Source organism: Morus notabilis, unplaced genomic scaffold (assembly GCF_000414095.1).
Source record: "Morus notabilis unplaced genomic scaffold, ASM41409v2 Scaffold78, whole genome shotgun sequence".
In the NCBI taxonomy this organism is placed as follows: Eukaryota; Viridiplantae; Streptophyta; class Magnoliopsida; order Rosales; family Moraceae; genus Morus; species Morus notabilis.
The window spans coordinates 2,408,397-2,430,556 of record NW_010367622.1 but is presented as its reverse complement, the minus strand read 5'-3'; the positions used below and the strand labels follow the sequence as shown (position 1 = coordinate 2,430,556).

Genomic DNA, 22,160 nt, shown 5'->3' with positions numbered 1-22,160 from the left:
CGACACTCAAATTGGATCTTTTCTTCTACATAAAAGTGCTTGGAGAAACACTGATTTGAAAATTTGTTTTTATTCATTAGACAACTAATGAAATTTAAATAGAACTTAGAGAATAAATAGACAAATAAATTCTTACAGCTTTTTTACAATTAAAATTTTACAGCTTTAATCCTTCTAGTAATTTACATGGACCTATCCAGTGTGACTTCATTTTGTCTATTGCTTTTAGAACAAAACAAGAACAGAAACAAAATTGGAGTCATGTAAATTACATGATCAATCTATGGATCAGTATTTTTGTGGATACTGAAAAATGATTTTTTTTTTTAATCATGAAAAATAATAAGAGTTTATGGTTTGTCTTAAATTTAAAAACAAACTCTTAAAAAGAATACTTCGGGGTACAAATAGATTGGTATAATTTCTACAAATCCGTTTTATATGAGTTGTAGTTGTAGTGTTGGACACGTGGATTGCTCCTATGAGAAGAAAAAAAAAAAAAAAAAAAAAAAGTCAGCCTTAAATTAATTTGCAAAATTTTTTACCATTTGTGATTCTATGATATGTTTGTGTGTGTGTATTAATTGGATTGCTAGAAGACACTTGATGATTTTCTTTTGCTTTTTTTGCCTACACTTAATTCAGAATTATTCTCGTTTTATGTGTGTTTTTTTAAGAGAAAATTACTATAAAAAATCATAAATCATGATTCAAAATCATTGACGACTACAGAAAATAAACATCTAATCTTAAGTCTCTACGGTGACTAAAAGATTTGTACTTGCCACTTAATTTACTGAGGAGTTTATAACACTTTGTGGCTTGTTATGTTAAAAAAGCTATGTTTAATGACCGAATTACCATGGTTTTTTTTTCTTTTTTTGTTACATGAATACATATGAAAATGCTCATGGTTCTTAAATTGAATTTGGTGCATTGTTGATTCCAAAAGAGCTCTACTATTAAGTGTAATTAGAATAGCGACCTTGTGAGAAATTTTCATGCTACACCGCTCTTTATCAAAAATATCAACAAGATGTCTTGAGGACCAAGAATAGGGCTTGAATAATAAATGTCGAAAGACTTTTAGACTTTAATTTTTAATTTTATTTTTTATGAACTTCAGTATTACACTGAAATTGTAGAGTAATTAAACACTTTTTTTTTTTTTTTTTTGTCAGCCTTATATGAAATTGCAATGTAGATATTAGCTGGCGTTAAATAGAATATCTTCATGGAAACATCCAAATAATTTCGTCAAATATATACTTGCAAAAGTTGAAAGGTGTATAAGAGTAATCAATAGGGCGTGAACTCTCACCCAACCTTCTTTCACTCTCTCTTTTAGGCCGGCTTTTTGGCTTGTCTCAAAAATTATATAAAAACATAATACAAAACACAAATACACACACACGTTTATTTCAATGTTTATCATCTTTTGAAGTAATTTTCGAAGAACCCCACATAGACTTGAAATTTTAAAATATGAGTACATCAAGACAATGGATTCTTCTTTCTCGTCATAGGTTGAAAAATAATAATTTAATAGGTTCTATTTAAGTACTTATTCAAAATTCAGATTTTGGTTAGATTCTATTGAAGGAGCTGATTCTTCTTGTATTTAGTGATACGTCTGTTCTTGGGAAAGAATTCATTCTCTTGTAAATGCCACTGAAATTTCCTTCTTGTAAATATCATTTTCATTGACTTTAAATATTTCAATCTTGTCTTCTGCGCAACCAAGTTGCCATCTGAATAATTTTAGCTGAATATATGAACAATTGAATATATTTGTGAATAATGGCATAAGCCTTACTGTTGATTAGCCGAAATATATATACAGTAATGATGATACAAATAATGGTAAGTTTCCTAATACACCGAATCTCCTACAATCAAGGTAATGTACGTAATCTCCTACAATCAAGGTTGGTTATTACAATTGATTTACAAATAATATATATTGAAGGAAGATATTTACGTATCCTTAATAGAATACACATATATATATATATTAGGATTTGATAAGGAATAGTTCAGCTAGTTGTTGCCAACCTAGTCGGAATCATGGACGAAAATTTGGCCAAAATTTCTGAAATTTTGATAGAAATTTTGGATTTTTGAGGTTCCCTTTTTTTTCACCATAATATCGATATCGACAAAATATTGAGAAAAATATCAGTCGAAATGTCGATATCAATTTACATACAATGTAATTGGGGCAGAATATCGAGAAATTTCAGAAACAAAAATTTTAAAAGTTTTTTTTTTGCTTTTTTTTTTTAAAAAAAATTACTTTATAATATCAGTTTTTTTTTTTTTTTTTGCGTTATTTCTTTTTCATCTACTAAGGAGAGAGCTAGAAATATAAAAAATGCAAACATCTGATGAAGATAATCTTTCCATAAGTTTACAATCAATGAATTTAGATTCCAATTATTACAACCCTTCCATCGAGACTCCTAAGGTTTTTTATCCATCTAATCATAATTTTAGAAACTATGATGGATATTGGATATGGAATTTTCAGTTATCCTCTTTCAAACATTTGAATCTAGACGTTTGAACCTCATAAAACTTTCTTTGGTATTAAAAAAAGTAATATGTATGAAGTTTTTTTTTATATGTAAAACTTTTTTATTTATGTATCTTTTTAATTTTTATGCTATAAGAGAGTATTAAAAATATGTTGTAATGTAAATTTGCATAATTTATGTATTTTTTTTTATATTTCCACCGATATCGATATTTTCTCCGATAATTCCGTAACATTGGAGTACCGATATTTCCACTAATACTGATATTTTCATCTTTGGTCGGGATGTGTTAGTTGTTTTTTATATCAATTATCTTTTCTTATTATTTATCTAAATGGACGAATTTTTAATGGTTACGTTTTCATCATGGTTACCACTAAATTTAAAAATCTGATGACATGACGTGATAAGAATCTAATTCCATTAATTGTCATCAATTTTTTTGATCAACTATATAATTTATTATAACCGTCGGATTAATATTTTACAACTAAAATAATAATACCTATTGATTAATAAATATTAGAATAACCATTCAAACCACACCTTTACCCAAACATATTACATACTTTGTTTATATTTTACCTAACATACAAAAGTGAGAAGATAAGTATTAGACGTAGCATCGACGACGTAGACGCGTAACAATAAATGTCTGTGTTATTGAAAAGTCGAATAAGCAATTAATCTGGCCCCATCTGTGGAAGTAGATTAAACTGACTTCTATGACAGCTACTAAAATTATGGTGAATATTGAATATGTCAAACTGTACGTTTGATGATAAGTTCATCGCATGTTTGTCTCACGTCTTTATTATACTCATTCAAACACGTTAGAAATGGAAGAAGGAGCTAGGAAGTACCATACCTTGGTTTCTTATGATACAAGTAACTAAGTTAAATTCATTATAAATTATAATCACCTTACAACACATACTTTTCTTCCATTACTTTTGAAGCTTTGCCTTGAAACTCCCACTCCAATTATTGTTAATGGGCAACCTTTGTTTTTCTCTGCTGCTAACTACAATCTTTTTTCTGGCCCTCTTTAGTGGTGCTCTTACCAAAGTGGAATGCTTGAATTTTTCTTATCCAACATTTCAGGAGGAAGATGAAAGTCAATTCATTCGCTACAATTCCGACGTTACTTTTCATGCCTTCCAAGTTACACCAGATCTCAGTGATTATAAAAAAATCACTAATCAATCAGGAAGATTATTGTACAAACAACCATTCAATCTATGGAGGAAAAAAGGTAATAAGAAGGCCATGGCTTCTTTCAATTCCACCTTTGTGCTCAACATCTCTCCCTATTCTGGAAAGTTTGTCCCACTCGGTGAAGGATTGGCGTTTATCTTAACCGCGAATCCCGGTCTTCCTGACCAGAGTCAAGGGAAATGGCTTGGGATTGTGAACAACACAAGTTCATTGTCTCAACAAGGAATTATAGCAGTAGAGTTTGACACAAGGAAGAGTTTTGACGAAGATATTGATGACAACCACGTGGGATTGAATCTGAACAGCATCTACTCGATCAAACAAGTATCCCTTACCGATTATGGCATTAATCTTTCAAGCGGAAGCAATGTGACGGTACGAATTCAGTATGATGGGAAGAACATGAGTATGTTTGTCTGGCTTACAAATGAAGAAGGGAAGACCATGAACAATCCGGTATTATCCTGGCCTCTGAATCTCTCAGACTATCTTCCGGATAAGGTCTTTGTGGGATTCTCAGGCTCCACGGGCGAGGACAACACCGAGAGGAATTGCATACTGTCATGGGATTTCCACAGTTCAGATATTGATGAAAATCCTAATCTGTTGTGGGTTTCGATTGTTGTCCCAATTGTAGTAGTTTTGCTAGTTTGTGTTGCCTTTTACTTGTACTGGAGAAGAGCATGTTCTAAGGAGGATCCAGAAGAGGCATATCCGAGGATAGAAGAACAGATTAAAGAATCTTCCATGGCTCCTAGGAAGTTCCAGCTGAAAGAGCTTAGAAGAGCAACAAGCAACTTCAACCTCAAGAACAAGCTTGGAAAAGGTGGATTTGGAACCGTCTATAAAGGATTGATTGGAAATCAGGTGGTAGCGGTTAAGCGAGTCTCGAAAGATTCCCGTCAAGGACAGCAAGAGTTCATAGCGGAAGTCACCACAATTGGCAGCCTCAGCCACAGAAACCTGGTGAAATTAATTGGATGGTGCTATGAAAGCAATGAGCTCCTCATTGTCTATGAGTTCATGCCAAATGGAAGCCTAGACAAGTTCATATTCGGCGACGAGAAGCTTGGCACAGAGATGCAAGAATTAAGCTCGAAAAGGAGGCACAGCATAATATGCGGTGTGGCTAAGGCGCTTGATTACCTGCATAATGGTTGTGAGAAAAGAGTACTTCATAGAGACATAAAAGCCAGCAACATAATGTTGGACTCAGAATTCAATGCCAAGCTTGGAGACTTTGGATTGGCTCGTATGATTCAACGAAGCGAGAAGACTCACCACTCAACAAAAGAGATTGCAGGGACGCCTGGCTATATGGCTCCCGAATCTTTCCTCACTGGGAGGGCCACGGTGGAGACAGATGTTTATGCATTTGGAGTCCTTGTGTTGGAAGTTGTGAGTGGAAGAAAGCCAGGAAATCAGAATGAGCAGAACAGTTTCAACAACAGCATGGTTTGTTGGATATGGGAGCTTTACACCAAGGACAGGCTTCTTGATGCTGTCGACACGAGACTGGATGGACAATTCGAAGAGGATGAAATGGGGTGTATTATGGTCTTGGGATTGGCCTGCTGTCATCCAAATCCACATGAGAGACCTTCCATGAGAACTATATTAAAGGTTCTTAAAGGGGAAGAAGATCCACCAATGGTGCCTGTAGAAATTCCGTCCTTTGTCTGGCCATCCATGCCTCCGTCATTCAAATCGGACGGTGAGACCACTCTGCAAGGAGGACAACTTACTCCATTCACTGAGATCACTGGAAGATGAATCAGAAACAAGGATATGCATTGAACATTGTTGAAAATAATTATTCAAAGTTAGGATTTAATTGTTACTTATTGTATTTAGGGGTGTTAGTTAGAATAAAAGATAAGATCCTGCGTGATCTTCTCTTTGGTTTCTGCTTCCTGATTTTTAGGAACTGAATCGTGAGTTTCCTAGATATTTTCTTCTTCCACCGTGTATATATGTATACTAGTTCTCTGATCTGAATAAGAAAAAGAGTTCTCACGTTTTTCTTCAAACATTGTTATTTGGTCTCTACAATTTCTTTTGCTTCTGTTGAGTGAAAAATGCTTGTGCCCTTGTAAATACATCAAATTTGTTAAGCTTATAGATAGATCTTGTCCATGTGAAGAATGGAATATTGGCTAATTTAGTTTGGAGGAAGCATTGGACAGCAAAACCTGCAGTCAAGTACTATTATTAGGATTGAGTCAACCAATATTGTTTGATTGAATTGTAGATATAAGAAAATCTTTTATCATGTTATATGAGAAAATGTTTGTAAAGTACTAAACTTTTTATGTCTCTCTCTTCCTGCTGTTTTTCTTCTCCATCTTTCTTTGATCATATTATATGAGAAAACCAAAATTTTGCGTCTTGAACTTTAAGTCGATTAGCACTTCCATTCTTGAACTCTTTTTCTTGGCAATTTAATCCTTGCGTTTACAGAATAGTAGCAATTAACTTCAACCATTAACAAAGTTTAAGTTTTGAATAGAATAATTAGTTTAACACCTGTACTCGACGAGCTTCTCGTAGGTTGGTACTTTCCTTCCAGAAAATTGCATTTTTTTTTTCTTACCAGTTTAGTTACTAAATGAACTAGTCCCAGAATTTCCTAAATTTAACTCTTATTAAATTACTACTCCTTTGGGAAATTAGGGAACTAAATTTCCAAGTAAGAAACTTAAACGACAAAAGTGTCTAATAACAAAATGTTTAGGAGAAACAATTACTAAACACCTTTTTTAAATAAAAAAAAAATGAAAGATTTTAGTGAGACAAAGGAAGGAGATATCTAGCACGCAACTGTGGCAGTAGATACAAGTCTGACTGAATACAATATTATCAGGGGAGAAATGTAAAATAAGCTTTTGATGGAGATATTTTCCCAATGACATGAATACATGTGAAAGATGTTTAGCCAAAAAAAAAAAATCTGAATACACGTGAAAGATGACAAGGTGTAACGGTCAACAGAAGTACCAGGAAACCTTTCTTTCACTTGCTCTTGTAAGCCAACCTGACTTGTTCTATTGTAATTGAAACTTGAAAAAGTATAATACAAGAGATATACAAATAATATATATATACATATGACGCGGGCATATATATATATATATATATATATTATATATATATATATTACATATATATATTATATATATATATATACACACACATATATACACACATTGATGAATATAGTTTAAGACTTTATAGTTCTTGAAAGAAGCTGCTACTTCTTGTATTTAGTCATATGTCTTCTTGTATTTAGTCATATGTCTGCCCGACTAACGTTTAGTTCATGCATTAGAATCATAAGATTAGAACCATTTTCGATTTACGTGTATTTTTTATGAGAGAAAATACTGTAGCGAATCATGAACCATGATTCGAATCGGGGAACGAATCCCTCAACCAAACAACCCCTAAAATTCATTCTGTTGTATACTTCTTAATTAGTCAAATGAAAGAGTTTACTAAGTAAATTCTTAAACAAAAAATTGATCATATAAAATATACCACTCTCTTTAAACCAGTCTTCAGATGTAGTATGACACAGCATGACATACTTGAGAAGTTCTGCTGAGTTTTATATCTGAATTCTGAAATGATCAAAGTTTTGAAATGTTGACGAACAACCGCAACGATGGCGAATATATAGATATAAATGCAGAGTTTTGCTCCAAGTTCATGATGTATTTTTCCTAATTACTTTCACTCGTTAAACTACACTAAAATAAGAGAAAAAGAGGAAATAACCAAGTTTCTTAGCTCGTATTATACAAGTAATTACGTTCACCTTCTTCATTTATGGTTCATCTCCAATTCTCGTTCATTTTCTGCATTTTCTGCATTTTTCATCAGCCACTAACAGGAATCTTCATAGTACCCCTCTGGTGCAATAGTGCTAAGAATACCAACTCTGACCCCAATTTTTTATACCAACTATGAATTTTTATTTTTTTATATACCAACTATGAATTGTCATTAGGATTGTCACATTAAAATATTGTGTTTATCAATGAATAAATGACAAGTCGAAACTGATATAAAAGAGTGTCCCTAACAGTTCTCTTTGTAAGTATATAATCAAGTTTCTTCACATAATTAAGTCGCATCCACAGTAATGAAGGATTTCTGTGTATAGATCTAGTAACTAGGTTGTTAGAATCTTTACAGAAGGCAACAGAAATTTTGCACGAGTGTTTCAAAATTCACACAACTGCCAGTAATTTTCTATAACTGCATTTCTTTTGCCATCCCATCCAATTTAGTTTTACATTTTGTGCATAAATGAACAGAGATAAAAGAAAGGACATTCACCTCAGAAGAAAAGATAAGAAACTTGACGAATTTTCATCCAATACCAAGGCAACTTTAATAAATAATAAGCAGAGATAAAACTATTACTATCAATCTCAAGATGAATCCAAGTTTCAACATCAGAAATGATACTCTACAATAAATACATGACCCTACCTTAAATTTCTTAATCCCCTTACGGGAAAACACCACGGTAGGAGATAACAAATTTGGAATTTCTACTTTCTAGACCAGATCCCTTCTCACTATAAAAACTAAAAGAAAAAAGAAAAAGCGTTTACGCCAGAATTAAATTAATAACTATTTTTACGAATGATCAGGAAAAGTAGAAAAGAGAAAAAGAACTCAGACATCGACTTGCAACGTCAAATCATGTATGCCCAATTCGTGGTACAAACCATGCACATATTGAAGAATTGGTCGCTCATCCATCCCTTTTTTTGCCTGCAAGCATTAATTATCAAAATCAGCCATTCAATTTCATTTTAAGTGTTTCAAGAGCAAACTAGCAAATCACTAAACGAGCTTATAATCAAGATGAGGAATATCATAAATAATTCTGCAATCAGCATTATTATTGAACACATATAAGCGGTATTTTTAATTACGTCACCTGTATTGAGAGTGAACCAACAACATGACCCGGAACCAATTCCCAAAACCGAGCTTGAGAAACTTCAGATACCTCTTCGTGGGATGTAATCTAAACCAGAATATTAAGAATTATGTTAAGAACAAATAAATTAAAACCCGTTACTTCTACAATATGGTATTTAGTATAGGATTAGGTAGAAATACAAAAAAATCACCTGTCTCCAGCATTTAGTTAATGCAGAAGGTGGAATGCTTGGTGGAGCCATTTGGAGCAAGATACCACCAGTTGCTCTGAAGAGTGGCATGACAAGCATAAAAACTGCAACTGAAACTATACCTAAACACAAAACTTCAGCATTTTGAACCCTGCAAAAAGAGGTAAAAATGAGGGAGGAAAATAACAAGATGTTGGAGACTGCAAATGAAGCAGAAATTACCCGAGAGATAATAACCAGGATGCCAATATCAAACCTGCACTGAGACACAATTGACACAAACCAACTTCAGATAGATATGTGTGCGAAGTAAAATTAATACAAAGGAGGTGAATTCATGAATCATTCGTCCATGGAAGCCACTTTTGATTGTAGAGAGATAAAGAGAGAGAGAGATGGACACCAAGGTAGTATGTTATACCTGCGAATGGAATCTGCAAGAACGTGCAGGCAAACTGAATGGTAATTCATATCTTCAGCCTTTCTGTATGCTGCAGAAGATACATAAGGGAATAAGAAAACCACCATCTTTAACATAAGATGCAAGAGCAAGAAGGGTTTGTTTGTTTGGTTATGGGAATAACTTAAACGAAAGTGCCGGCAAACAAATAGTAATGGCTCAGTTTTAAACAATAATAAACTACTTACTATCTGGATCCTAGTGCCACGTATTTTAGGAGTGCACTTGCATTATTTGATTTCTGAAGTTTCTCAGGGACTAGATTTCAACAGAAAACTTAGGCATTGGCTTAGGTGGTAAAGAGATGAAATGGGCGGGCCTAGATAAATTTTACTTCAAGAAACATAGCTGTGACGTGAGGAAAGAGTACATATACATAATCTGTTGCTTACTTAAACCCAAAAGTAGCTCGTTCAGTAGAACATAGCTTTTCAAGTAGTGGATCAAATAAAAGGGAAAGCAAAGTTCAAAATGCCGAGAAGAAAAGCAGGTTCAGACAATGGACCACAAAAGTATCCTCACTGAATTAAAAAACTTAAGAAAAAGAAAAAGGGAAAAAAAATGTCGCGCTGCCTGAGGAACTTACTAAGATTTATACGCGCGTAATGCCTGAAGAACCAGACACCAATAAGGTTCACCAGTAGATTCGTCACTGCCGAAACAATCAAGTAATGCCTACAGATTGAGTTACAATTAACAGCTAGACAGAATTCTTGCATCAAAATAAACCAAAGCAACAAAATGGAAAAATACAAACTTCAAAGTATAATAATAAATCCACCCCTCGTTGTTCAGAAACTAAATGCTTGCTCCATGCACAGATAAAATTTTCCACAACTAAAACTCACTCACATTGAGCAACTAAACCGGAACCACAGACTGACTAAAATGTAATGACTTCTAAAACTCCTACTCAAATTTGTTTGTGTATGCTAAGTAAACAAGCATGCAGTACACGAGCAATTTAGCATATGCTGTTTCCCAAAATATTTATGACTTCAGTTTCTTTATATCTGTCAATGAATAAAAATAAAGATGGCTCTAAACATGTTTCTGTTATAACCTTTGGGTAGAACTCATCCCTAAAAGTTAGCTTGTAGGAAGAGGGTGCTCAAGTGGTTATAAACCCACATGCTAAGCCCATATTTTAATAATGTGGGATTCAACTAGGATCATAACATACCACCACGCTTCCGACACCGACGCCCACGGCGGCCCACTCTGGTCTTTCCAGGTCGCCCCTTCCGCAACGTGGGCCTGAGGAGGAGCATGCTCTGATACCAATTGTTATAACCTTTGGGTAGAACTCATCTCCAAAAGCTAGCTTGTAGGGAGAGGGTGCCCAAGTGGTTATAAACCCACATGCTAAGTCCATACTTTGACAATGTGGGACTCAACCAGGATCCTAACATATCATCACGCTTCCGACACCGACGTCCACAGGAGTGATTGTAAAGGGGAGAGAGCTGGACCTCTTGAACGTCCATGCGAGCTTGTAACGGTGCTTGGGAAAAACCAGTATCAATACAAAGTGTTTTTCAGTCTAATTCCTTCTTGATTTCTTGTTGTATCTATTGATTCTTGTTATTCCTAGCGTGTGCTTACCAGTTTCCAAGCCAAAAGCAAGTAATTACTAACAATGAACAACGAAAGAAAGAAAAACCAAATCATTTGGCAAGAAGAATAATGAAAGCAAAGAGGACAGTATGAACCCAGGAATCTAAGTATTTGGAACGTAATAGAAGGCGTGGAAAAAAAAGTGTCCATAGCATAATCAAAGATAAAGACCCTTGGAGGGTTAGCATGGCCAACTTACTTGTGTTCAGATTCATCTTCTATGAATGCATGAAGTGCTTCCACTGCCAGAGAGAATGCCATAAACAGAAGAAACAGCTGTCTACACACAGAAGAATTCAACAAGTTCATATATTAGCTACACACAGAAGAATTCAACAAGTTCATATATTAGCCCAAACGAAGCAACAAACACGGGAGAAAATTACTTCAATTATCAGTAAAAAAGGATTTTTTTACACACGGAACATGATCTTCAAAAATGAATGAAATGAGACGAAATTAATTTCATCTTAAAAAAAAGAACTTATTACAAGTAGGCCGTGCAACACGTTGATCTAGAACTAAAGCAAACAACAACAACAATAATAACAAGCCTTAATCCCAACTTAATTGGGGTCGGCTATATAGATTTCACTTTTCCATACAGCTCTCTGTTCGAAATTATACTTTCCTGAAAGCCTAGATCTAGAATGTTTTTGCTAATGACTTCGGTATAAGTAATTCTTGGTCTACCCCTCCCTCTCCTAGTATTAGGCAAAAGAATATCCTCCCAAGCACGAACTGGTGCTTCTAACGGTCTACGTTGGACATGCCCGAACCACCTCAAGCAGCCTTCGCACACCTTATCTTCTATTGGTGCTACACCTACTTTACTACGAATAACTTCATTCTTTATGCGGTCCATTCTCGTATGGCCACTCATCCATCTTAACATATGCATTTCTGCTACTCATCTTAGATATATGTTGTCTCTTAATAGCCCAACATTCACTACTATATAACATAACTGGGCAGATTACAGTCCTATAGAACTTTCCTTTTAAGTTAATAGGCATCTTGCCGTCACATAAAACTCCCGTAGCATTCTTACACTTAACTCACCCTGCCTTAATCATATGTTGAATATCCTCTTCTATATCTCATTCGTGCTGCACTATAGAACCAAGGTACCTAAACTTCCTAGAAGCCCCAATCTCCACACCATCTAAAGAAATTCTATCACTCTGATTACAATGCATGTATTCAGTTTTCGTCCTACTTAACTTAAATCCTTTCATCTCGAGAGTCTGTCTCCACAGTTCTAACTCTGTTTCCACAGTTCTAACTTATGGTTAACTCTTTCCCTATGTTCATCAACTAAAACTATATCATTCGCAAAAAGCATACACTAAGGAACTCTATCTTGGATTTCTCTTGACAGCTCATCCATCACGATGGTGAAAAGATAAGGACTAAGAGCAGATCCTTGATGAAGGCTGATCCGAATGGGGAACTCTGTCGTGTAGCCTCCAGCAATTCTCACACTCGTGATCACCCCATTGTACATGTCCTTAATTACCTTAATATACCTCACATGCACTCCTCTCTTTTCTAGCACCCACCATAAAACATCCATCGGCACCCTATCACGTCTTTTCTAAATCTATAAACACCATATGTAAATCCGTCTTGGTTTCTCTGTACCTTTCCATCAGCATCCTAAGAAGAAAAATGGCTTACGTGGTTGATCTGTCTGGCATGAAGCCAAATTGATTACGTGAGATGGTAGTTGTGGCCCTTAATCTCCTTTCGACAACTCTCTCCCAAAGTTTCATAGTATGGCTTATTAACTTTATGCCCCTATAATTGTTACAATTCATCACATCTCTTTTATTCTTGAAGATGGGGACAAGAATAATTTTCCTCCATGCATCAGGCATATGCTTCTTCTTTAGTATCTCATTAAAAAGCTTAGTGAGCCACACAATTCCAACATCTCCTAACGTTATCCAAACCTCTATTGGAATATCATCTGGCCCACATGCCTTCCCATTTTTCATCTTCCGTAGTGCAGTTTTAACTTCTGAAACTCTGATTCCTCTTGTATACATCACATTAGGTTCTCCTTGTGACCTAAAATTGTCAAACTCTATCGCATGATCATCATTATAAAGCTTCTCAAAGTAACTCCTCAACCTTTCCCTAATATCTTTATCTCTTGTCAGAACTTGATCCGTATCATCCTTAACACACCTCACTTTATTTAGGTCATGACACTTCATTTCTCTTATCTTAGCTAGTTTATATATATCCTTCTCTCCTTCTCTAGTCCCAAGTTTCCTATATACCTCATCTAAGTAAGTAGAACAAGCCTTACCAACTGCTTGCTTAGCTTCTTTCTTCGCTTCTTTGTACTTATTAAAAGTTTCAACCTCCTTACGCTTTGGTAAGTCTCTATATTAATCCCTCTTGGTCCTAATAGCCTTTTGAACTTCCTCACTCCACCACCAGGTTTCTTTCTCAGGGAGGCCTTTACCTCTAGATTCCCCTAGTACCTCCTTTGCCACTTTTCTAATGCAGCTGGCCATGGCATCCCACATAGTATTTACATCACCTACATATGACCAAGTAGCCTCATTTAACAACTTCTCTTTAAAGGCCAATTGCTTTATTCCCTTCAAATGCCACCAACGAGTTCGTGGGAGGTGGTTTATCTTAATCCTTTTATAGCAAAGCTTAATGCTCACATCTAAGATCACTAACCTATGTTGGGTGACTAGTACTTCTCCAAGAATTACTTTACAATTCTTATATAAAGAATGATCTCTATACCTAGTGAGAAAATAATCTATCTGGCTTAAGTTCCTTCCATTCTTAAAAGTTATCAAATGAGAATCTCTTTTCTTGAAAAATGTGTTTGTTATGATAAAATCATGTCCCAACGCAAATTCCAAAATAGATTTCCCTTCTTCGTTTCGAGCTCCAAAACCAAAACCACCATGGATCCTTTCGAAATTTTCCCTATCCTTACCAACATGCCCATTGAAATCTCCTCCAATGAAAATGCTATCCTCATTGCCTATACGACACACTAAGTCATCCATGTCTTCCCAAAACTTGACTTTAGTTTCCACATCCAATCCTATTTGTGGAGCGTAAGCACTAATTACATAGATGGACTTATTTCCTAGTACCAATTTGAGCATAATAATTCTATCCCCTATTCGCTTAATCTCAACTACATCATCATTTACAGTTTTGTCCACTAGAATACCAACTCCATTGCGATTCCTTTCCCAACCTGTATACCATATCTTGTGTCCTAAATTTTCAATCTCCTTTGCTTTCTTTCCTGTCCACTTCGTTTCCTGTAAGCATAAAATGTTAATTCTTCTTCTTACCATAACATCTACTAACTCCATAAATTTACCAGTTAAAGAACCTACATTCCAACTACCTAAACGAATTTTCCTATCATGGGCTAGCTCTGCCCCTTGCACACGTCCATGAATGTGCAAAAACCAAGGGAATTGCAAACCACCGGGTATGTTGACCAAGGCAATTGCAAAAACCAAGAAAATTCAAAATCAAGGCAATTGCAAGTTGACCACCGGGTATGTTTTATAATTTGTCCTACAACCAGATATTTAACAAATATTTTAACCATTTAAAGCTTTTTCACCGGTTTTAGACAAGAAATACATACTATTGAGCCTTGAGCCTCGAACTATGGATAACTATAGTTTCATTTTCTTTTCAATTCACAAGATCTTAATAGCAGTATATCTCTACACTCATATAGCATAATTTCGAACAACACAATAGTTGCCATATTCCCATATTAAAAGAGACAGGAAAGGAGTGCAGATCTTAGGTAAAACGCGAAATACTTACAGCATTGGTAAATGCAGACAAAACCTCAAGCCGCTTATACCTGGAGTAGAGAATAGTCAGATTACTGTTAAACCCAAAATTGTTGCTCAACGAAATGGTACATAAAGCAGCTTCATTTAGCCAACCCAACAAATATTTAACAATTCAAGAAATATTCACGGGTCAGAGAAATTAATATTACCCATAAGTGTAAATTCCATCAGGCTTTCCTCGAGAAGCAGCCATGGCAAACAATGAGAACGTCAACAGGCCACAGCCGAATGTTAAATGAAACGCATCGGACACCAATCCTAAAAATATGATATAAAATCCCACAAAAGCCACAAAATTCAACAATAGAAAACATATAAAACAATAATAATTACAAAAATTAGTTGAAAAAGAATTGCCAATTTCGTACCAACACGACCCGTCAAAAGGCCAATACACAACTCCGCGGTCGAATACGCCACATTAAGCGAAATCAACACAAACAGCCTCTTCATATACCTATTCCCGGACCTCATGGTTCGAAACACCGAAGCCAAGAGCAACAGAACCGAGAATTTCTCGCCGGAAACTTCACGTTCGCCGAAAAATTTCACATTTTCTTCCTCCGCGTAGGCCTGCGGCGGGATATCGATACTGGAGACGGTCCGAGAAAGGAAAGACCTCGCGCAGCCGTCGTTGAGGCTGTTGGAGATCGGCGTGCGAGGTTCGTGGTGGTGTTGCTGAAACGAAGCTTGGCGCGAGAAGGCGAATCTCCGATCGCTGACTCCGAGGCCGAAATCGCCATTGAAGGAGCTCTGGCGCTCGGTTTCTGGTCTGGCCCGGTAGTTGAAGGAATCTTTCTTCTCCATTTTCTCCCGAACAGCCGTCCCTACCAGATTCCAAACTTTCAGGAACTCGAGAGCTCTGACTCCGATCAGATTTCAGAGATTCATGATTATGAACCCTAATTTCCAAGGAGATGTACAAATCGATATACGCACGAAGCTGTAAATCGAAGAGAGAGAGAGAGAGAGAGAGAGAGAGAGATGGCGCAAAGAGAGAGGACTGGAAACTGCGAAGTCAAGAAATGGAGTAGGATTTTTCCCTCGTTGTGAAAAAAAAAAAAAAAAAAAAAAAAAAAAAAAAAAAAAAAAACCCTTTAATGAACGTGTGGGCTGGGCCTGACCCAATGTTGGGAGGACTAGATTAGCGCTATTCACACATTTAGTTTATGAATTAGAATTATATGATAGAATTATTTTTTATTTATGTGTATTTTTTATAAGAAAAAATACTATAACAAATTATAAATCATGATTTAAATAATAGTTTGAATCTTTCAACTAAATATCTCCAATGGTCCCAAATTTGATCTTATAAGAAGAAATTCTATCAAGTTAGGTCTAACTATAAATTCTCAATAATTTCGATATCATACTGATCAAGATATAATTCCCTTTTTTCTTTTTTGACTCTTTGCATTTCTTTTATTAGTCGCGTGGCGTTGTAAGAAGTGACTAACAAGATATAATTCAAAACCATTAAATCATTATTAAATTTTGTTAAATTATTTCTTCTTAATTTATATAATTCTCAATTCATCCCCTATCATAAAATTCTTTGAAAAAAACAGATGAGCTTTTTCTTTGTTTATGGGACAGAAAGTGACGTACTCATATAATTTCGTGAAAGCAAGGCTTTTTTTCTACACGACATATTGATCCCTCTCAAAGTGAATTACCCATGTATTCCGACCACCGCGGCAATCCCAGCTCGAACCCATGACTTCTTAGCTCTCAGGCTCTGGAAGAAAGCGGCAGATATGCTTGAAAAATAACACAGCAACCATGTCATTTTTTTTTTTTTTTTTTTCAAGTAAATTCTAAAAGAAGACCTATTTTATCAGGTGAAAAGAAATCTTAATAAAGAGAGCAACAAAAAGTTTTATTTGCAATGAATTTTTCTATCAATTGTCTCAATCCTTGTTTACAGTTACATCTCCTCCCAATCCTCACATACAACTTCTGTCCTTTTCCTTCCAAGGGGAAGGTAACACAGAAAATGATCACCAAGTGGCTGGTTGAATTTGATCAAACTGCCTTGTCTTGTATATCAGAACCCAAGTTCCAATGGTTTCCACATTCCAGAGTTGGACCAAGATATCGGCTTTTTGTCCTCTCGTGCGGTAGATGTACACCAACTTTCTTCCGAGCTTTAATTCTGAATTCCATGCACAGCTGAGTTCTGCAACTAGAATAACATTAGGCATAAGTAGCCAGAATGTGATTTTATAATAACGAAAAAGGAAAAGCATTGTTTATGTATTATTATTTTTCTTTAACTAAAGATGCATAGCCAACTGTTTATATCCCAACGATGTTAGCACCAAAGGAGCAACCCCTTTTCTACCCGGATCATCAACTTCATTAAATGATAAGAAAAATTTGAAGTTAAAAGACTTTTAGGAATCAAAATAAGGCCAAAACGGCTTACAAGATGAAAATCCACGAAAACAAAAAGGCTAGCTAGATATAAACCGAAAAGAGCCAACAGGTGGAGTGCAAGGTCCAAATCTTCCTGTGAGTAGACTGCAGAGAAGATGCCTCGTTAAGACTTTATTTGGTAAAACTCAAAGTTTAACGCTAGCTCTAAATCTTCCTGTGAGTAGACCGCAAAGAAGACGCCTCGTTAAAAATTGTTAAAACCCACAGCGAAAAAGTTATCATCTATGCTTATTTGAGGAATTAGAATTTAGAACAGCAAGTCTAGGTTGGATGAGAAAGTAAAGAAATTAAAGGCTTAAAGAAAGAATGAAAAGATTGCGGTCCTCCTCATTGATACATCATTCTGCATTCCGCCTTTCCTACTTTACATGATAAGTAAGAGAATTACCATCAAGTCAGGATTGCAGATGATAATCCAGAGTAAAGGCGTGAATATCAGATGGACTCGTCCCGGGCCTGACAACAACAATTAGAAAAGTACAAAGACAATAATAACTCAGTAATATCAATGACACCAAGTTTTTTTATTAAAAAAAAAAAAAAAAAATTAAGGAGAAATGATCCCATAAAACTCACCAGTCCCATTTCAAAGTTTTAAGAGTGAGCAATAAGATTAATTATAGTTAGAAGCTTTAAGCGCAGGTTACTAGTTTTCACCTCCACGTAGAAGCTTGGTAAATTCTCAGCTCCCTTAACTCTCAAAGTCTCAAAACCAAAACTACATTAACGACTACAATCCTCTGCTTTTTTATAACAAAAACCTAAAACCTTCTTCCTTTCTCTTCGTAACTGAGCATTTTTATATCAAATATATCCAATTATTAGTTTTACGAAATTGGACGCAAGAAAATATGATTTTCCATTCTTTCACGGGAAAAAAATAAAGATAATAAGTTTCTTCAAATTCCACGGTCCACAACTATCAGTACCACTTCTCTACGTCCAGAGCACCTGCCCCAAGACATTCAGAGTCAGAGATTACGGAGCACTTCCATTTAAGATAGATTCTTTCAGTAATGTTTTCATTTTCAAAAATGATAATAGGCTCCGCGGAGCCACAACTCTGCATAAACAAAGTGGTGGGCCCCATCCCCTTGTGGGGCCCACCAGTGTGTCTTGAGGAGTTGCAGCTCCGCAGAGCTATATAGCAATACTCTCTCATTTTTCAATAGTAGGAAAATTATTGATACAAATCATCATTACACCAGAATAATCACAAATCCAACCCCAAATAGTGGCGACAAGCCGTTTTGATTATGCTTAGATGCTTTCTTTATCTTCAAGTAGAAACATAAATTGACATTACCTTTTGTTGATAGTACCGTAGTGGAAGTTAAGTCTTCCAGCCCTAACATCTTGGACATACTGCAGCCACGGCGGAACATATAACATCATGAGCGGCTAAGTACATCTATCTGGTGGTAACTGGAATAAATTCTACACATTTCAGCACTCAAAAGAGATGTCATACCAAATTTAAGGTAACCAACATAGACGAAAATGCCAGAGAATTAAAGGGTATATCATCAAGTGCAAAAAGCCGGCATTCTGATGATTCGGGTCCTGGTGCAAACTGTGGTTTCTTCAACTTTGCTAAGAAGATTATATAAGTCTGTTCCATAAATAAAAGCCAAAAAAAAAACACACATAAACCTCTTTAAAAAAGTGAAGAAGAAATCACAGAGGAATAAGAAACAGTAAAGAGATCTTCTCCCACACCTGGCCAATTAAAGGGATGTCCAATTGAGCAAAAGGCGATAGCATTTCCACTTCTGCACATGCTTCTTCCCAGGTCTCCCTGATTGCCCCTTCTGCAGCTGATTCCCCAATTTCCATGTAACCGGCAGGAAGAGTCCTATTCAATAACATAAAAGAATTAGAATCATACGGACTATCAAGATTACTAGAAGCTACACTGAACTAGACGATGTTAGCAACCGATAATCATACATTTTCCCATTGATAATTTCCAACAGAAAGTTCATTTATGTCCGGACATACCAAAGACCATATGATGGTTGGATCTTCCTCTTGCAAAGTAAGACCTTATTATCGTGCTCAATGAGACAACCCACAACCTATAAGTATCACAGTCAACAAATATTGATTACATTATTATCAGCAAAATCAGAATAAGGACTGGAATAAAGGAGTAAAACAGAATTATCTTCAATCAAAACTAGAAGAAGCATGTGATATGACGCCTATTAAACCTTCTCCCTTGTTTCTAAACTCAGCTATCAATCGTCTTTCTAAAAATCACATTTCCTATATTATGTAACACTTTTCGAAAGAATAGGATGGCAACTTGTGAATGGTGAGAAGAACTACGTTCAAAATTTAAAATTGGAGAGAGCCAAACTTAGGTACAAAGAACGAGACATAGACTAAAGAAACGATTCAAGAGGTTAGCATATCCAGAAAATTCTTTAGGCTTCGTTTGGCAAGAGTGAAAGACCGATAAATAACTTAGGTGAGGAAAATGGAGAGCAAAGAGAGGACCTTTCTCTTATTATCTTTGGTACAGATTCCCTCCCCTAATCTCTCCATTAAAATTGAGGTTGTCTGAAGGATTTGAAATCTCTCACCCAATCAATTCCCTTCTCTTTTCCCTTCTACCAAACAATGACAGGTCCGAAAATCCATCCACTAATCCGCTTATCCCTATCTCTCCTACTTTTCCCTTCTATGAAACAAACCCTTCGTTTCTCCTAATGCTTTTGAAAAAAACATAAAAAACTGATAACTTCAACCAGTCTAGCCTTAGGTGGGGTATAAGATACAACTTGATTCAAAATCTTTAATCTCATCATAGGAATGAAGCCATGCATAACCTATACTCCACTCCCCTTACTGTTACTCCATCATAGAATGAAAGTCTTGAAGACATATTTTGCAACTTAATTTAACCGCTGAGGTTAACTTTTTTTTCTTTTAATACAGTGTGGGGCTATGGAACCATTGGGGTCGAACCCACCCAACCACTTGAGCTACCTCAAGTGGTCACTGAGGTCAACATAATATAACCAAAACTTGGTTATAGAACTTATTAAAAATCTGTTACACATGATTCCACAATTTTCTGGGACTTGAATAGTAAGTACAAGCATTCGATTTAAAACGATAAAAAACTGCCCAAGAAAGAACAACACTAATCATCTACCATAAAAATAAAAGTACATTTCTTTTGTTACCATTTTCGGGTTCTGATAAGTGATTTTGCCACAAACAGTGCAAATGGCTCTAATCTTCTCCTCTCCTTCCGGCACATCATGCTTCGTCGGGCCACCACACCATTGACAAAAATTGACCTTTAGAACATTGCCCTGAAAATATCAACCAAACATAAGAAAAAGAAAATTAAGAGAGAGAGAGAGAGAGAGAGAGAAACTCACAGCCGACTTGACTGAAACTGACGAAGAAGAAGAAGAAGAAGAAGTAGAAGAAGGGTCTCGTGGGTTGGACTCGGAATGGGCGCTGAAGCAAGGATTCCGGCGCGTGGAGGACACGCGCAGGAGAGAAGAAGTCGTGGGCAATCTTCTAACGAAGGAGAATCCGAAATTGTTGTTGTGGGGTTTCCAGTGGTGGGAAACGAAGCCTGAAGAACAACCCAGAATCTGAATCGCTTTCAGCATTTTTCTCTGCTTTGCCTTGCCAAGATTTTAACCAGAATTGAATTTGAATCCGACAAAGTGAATAGTTTAGAGAAGAAGTTGCTTTGCCCAACACCAAACAAACGGTCGTCTCGTTCCTTTTGACCGTGTAGACTCGGCGAGTTTGAGAGAGCTTCTTCTGAGTTCTGATACTGCTGTGACTCGTCGCGTATACAGAATACAGATTACAGACGGACAGTTTGGGTTTCTGTCTACTTGTCCAAGGCCCTGGCCTCTGGGCATTGCTTTGAATTCTTGGTGATGTTGACTTATGATCTAATTTTAGGTGGATAATTTGTGACTCTGATTTTTTATTTTTTCGTACATAATGCTATACGGAGAAAATTACGAGGATAAAGTGTTTTGGTTCATAAATTAAAATTATAAAATTAAAATTATTTTTAATTTATGTGTATTTTTTAGAAAAAATATTGTAATAAATTATGAATTGTGAATTAAAGAAAAATAGTAGAAAATAAGTTAATATAAAAGGCTTAAGAAAGTATATATGTCAATTTTTAATTATAAAAATTAATAGGTCATAACTTGTCAAGTTATTGTTTATAACCAGATAAGTTATGGACAAACTTATTAAGTTATGGTTCATAGCCAGATAAGTTATGGATAATTATGGACAATAACTTGTCAAGTTATAGTTCATAACCAGATAAGTTATGGTTCATAACCAGACAAGTTATGAACGAAAATAATAATTTGGCCTATTTATTAACTTATGTAAACTATTGACCTATTAATTTTAATTCATCTCAAGTCTTGACCTATTTTCTTCTTTCTCTCTTTAAATTATGGTATAAATTCCTTTACCAAACGCTTTCTAAATGTTTGGTGGAGAATATTGTAAAATAGAAACATTAGAAAAGTTAGAAAAATATTTTGTTAATGACACAATGGTCCATTTTCTCATTAGAAAATTACTATTAATTTTAAAGTATATGAGTATCGATTTTTATTTTTTATTTTTAATTAATATTTTTTTATTAATATTATTATTTGACTAAAAAGTATATTAATAAAAAAATAAGTGATAAAATTTCAAACATACATTTTAAGAAATATTTGACTCTTTTCATCTCAAATTATTAATGAAGCTTATTTAATTAGAAGAATCTTTTCATCTATAAAATTGTTGTTGTGTTTGATGTTTAAATCAATAATAATAGCTTTTGGTAAAAAAAAAAATTTAAGATTTATTTTAT

General features: G+C 35.3%; 3 protein-coding genes across 7 annotated transcripts; 1 reads left to right on the top strand and 2 right to left on the bottom strand.

Annotated features, from left to right (window-relative positions):
• The first annotated feature begins 3,479 nt into the window (after positions 1-3,479).
• On the top strand, positions 3,480-5,781 carry LOC21410622 (probable L-type lectin-domain containing receptor kinase S.5). Its single transcript, XM_010113062.2, has one exon. It carries the CDS (start codon positions 3,531-3,533, stop codon positions 5,526-5,528), a length of 1,998 nt encoding a protein of 665 aa, XP_010111364.2. The 5' UTR covers positions 3,480-3,530; the 3' UTR covers positions 5,529-5,781.
• A 2,368-nt stretch (positions 5,782-8,149) lies between these two features.
• LOC21410621 (metal tolerance protein C2) lies at positions 8,150-15,841 on the bottom strand. The gene is made up of 10 exons (XM_024175380.1): positions 15,217-15,841; positions 14,998-15,106; positions 14,817-14,856; positions 11,182-11,258; positions 9,952-10,040; positions 9,327-9,396; positions 9,128-9,166; positions 8,906-9,056; positions 8,710-8,799; positions 8,150-8,540 (listed from the first exon to the last, which is right to left on the bottom strand). Exons 1-10 carry the CDS (start codon positions 15,653-15,655, stop codon positions 8,442-8,444), a joined length of 1,203 nt encoding a protein of 400 aa, XP_024031148.1. The 5' UTR covers positions 15,656-15,841; the 3' UTR covers positions 8,150-8,441.
• An 859-nt stretch (positions 15,842-16,700) lies between these two features.
• Positions 16,701-21,168, bottom strand: LOC112094478 (nudix hydrolase 23, chloroplastic). 5 transcript variants are annotated; one of them, XR_002903547.1, is made up of 9 exons: positions 20,686-21,167; positions 20,485-20,616; positions 19,292-19,368; positions 19,010-19,145; positions 18,762-18,902; positions 18,597-18,655; positions 17,679-17,746; positions 17,280-17,374; positions 16,967-17,036 (listed from the first exon to the last, which is right to left on the bottom strand). XR_002903547.1 is itself a non-coding variant. In XM_024175425.1 (8 exons), exons 1-7 carry the CDS (start codon positions 20,923-20,925, stop codon positions 17,686-17,688), a joined length of 846 nt encoding a protein of 281 aa, XP_024031193.1. In that variant the 5' UTR covers positions 20,926-21,167; the 3' UTR covers positions 16,959-17,036; positions 17,679-17,685. The 5 variants fall into 5 exon arrangements, 3 of the variants coding, with proteins under 3 accessions (XP_024031192.1, XP_024031193.1, XP_024031194.1); XR_002903548.1 differs by having other exon boundaries at positions 16,986-17,030; XM_024175425.1 differs by lacking the exon at positions 17,280-17,374 and having other exon boundaries at positions 16,959-17,036.
• Positions 21,169-22,160: the final 992 nt, after the last annotated feature.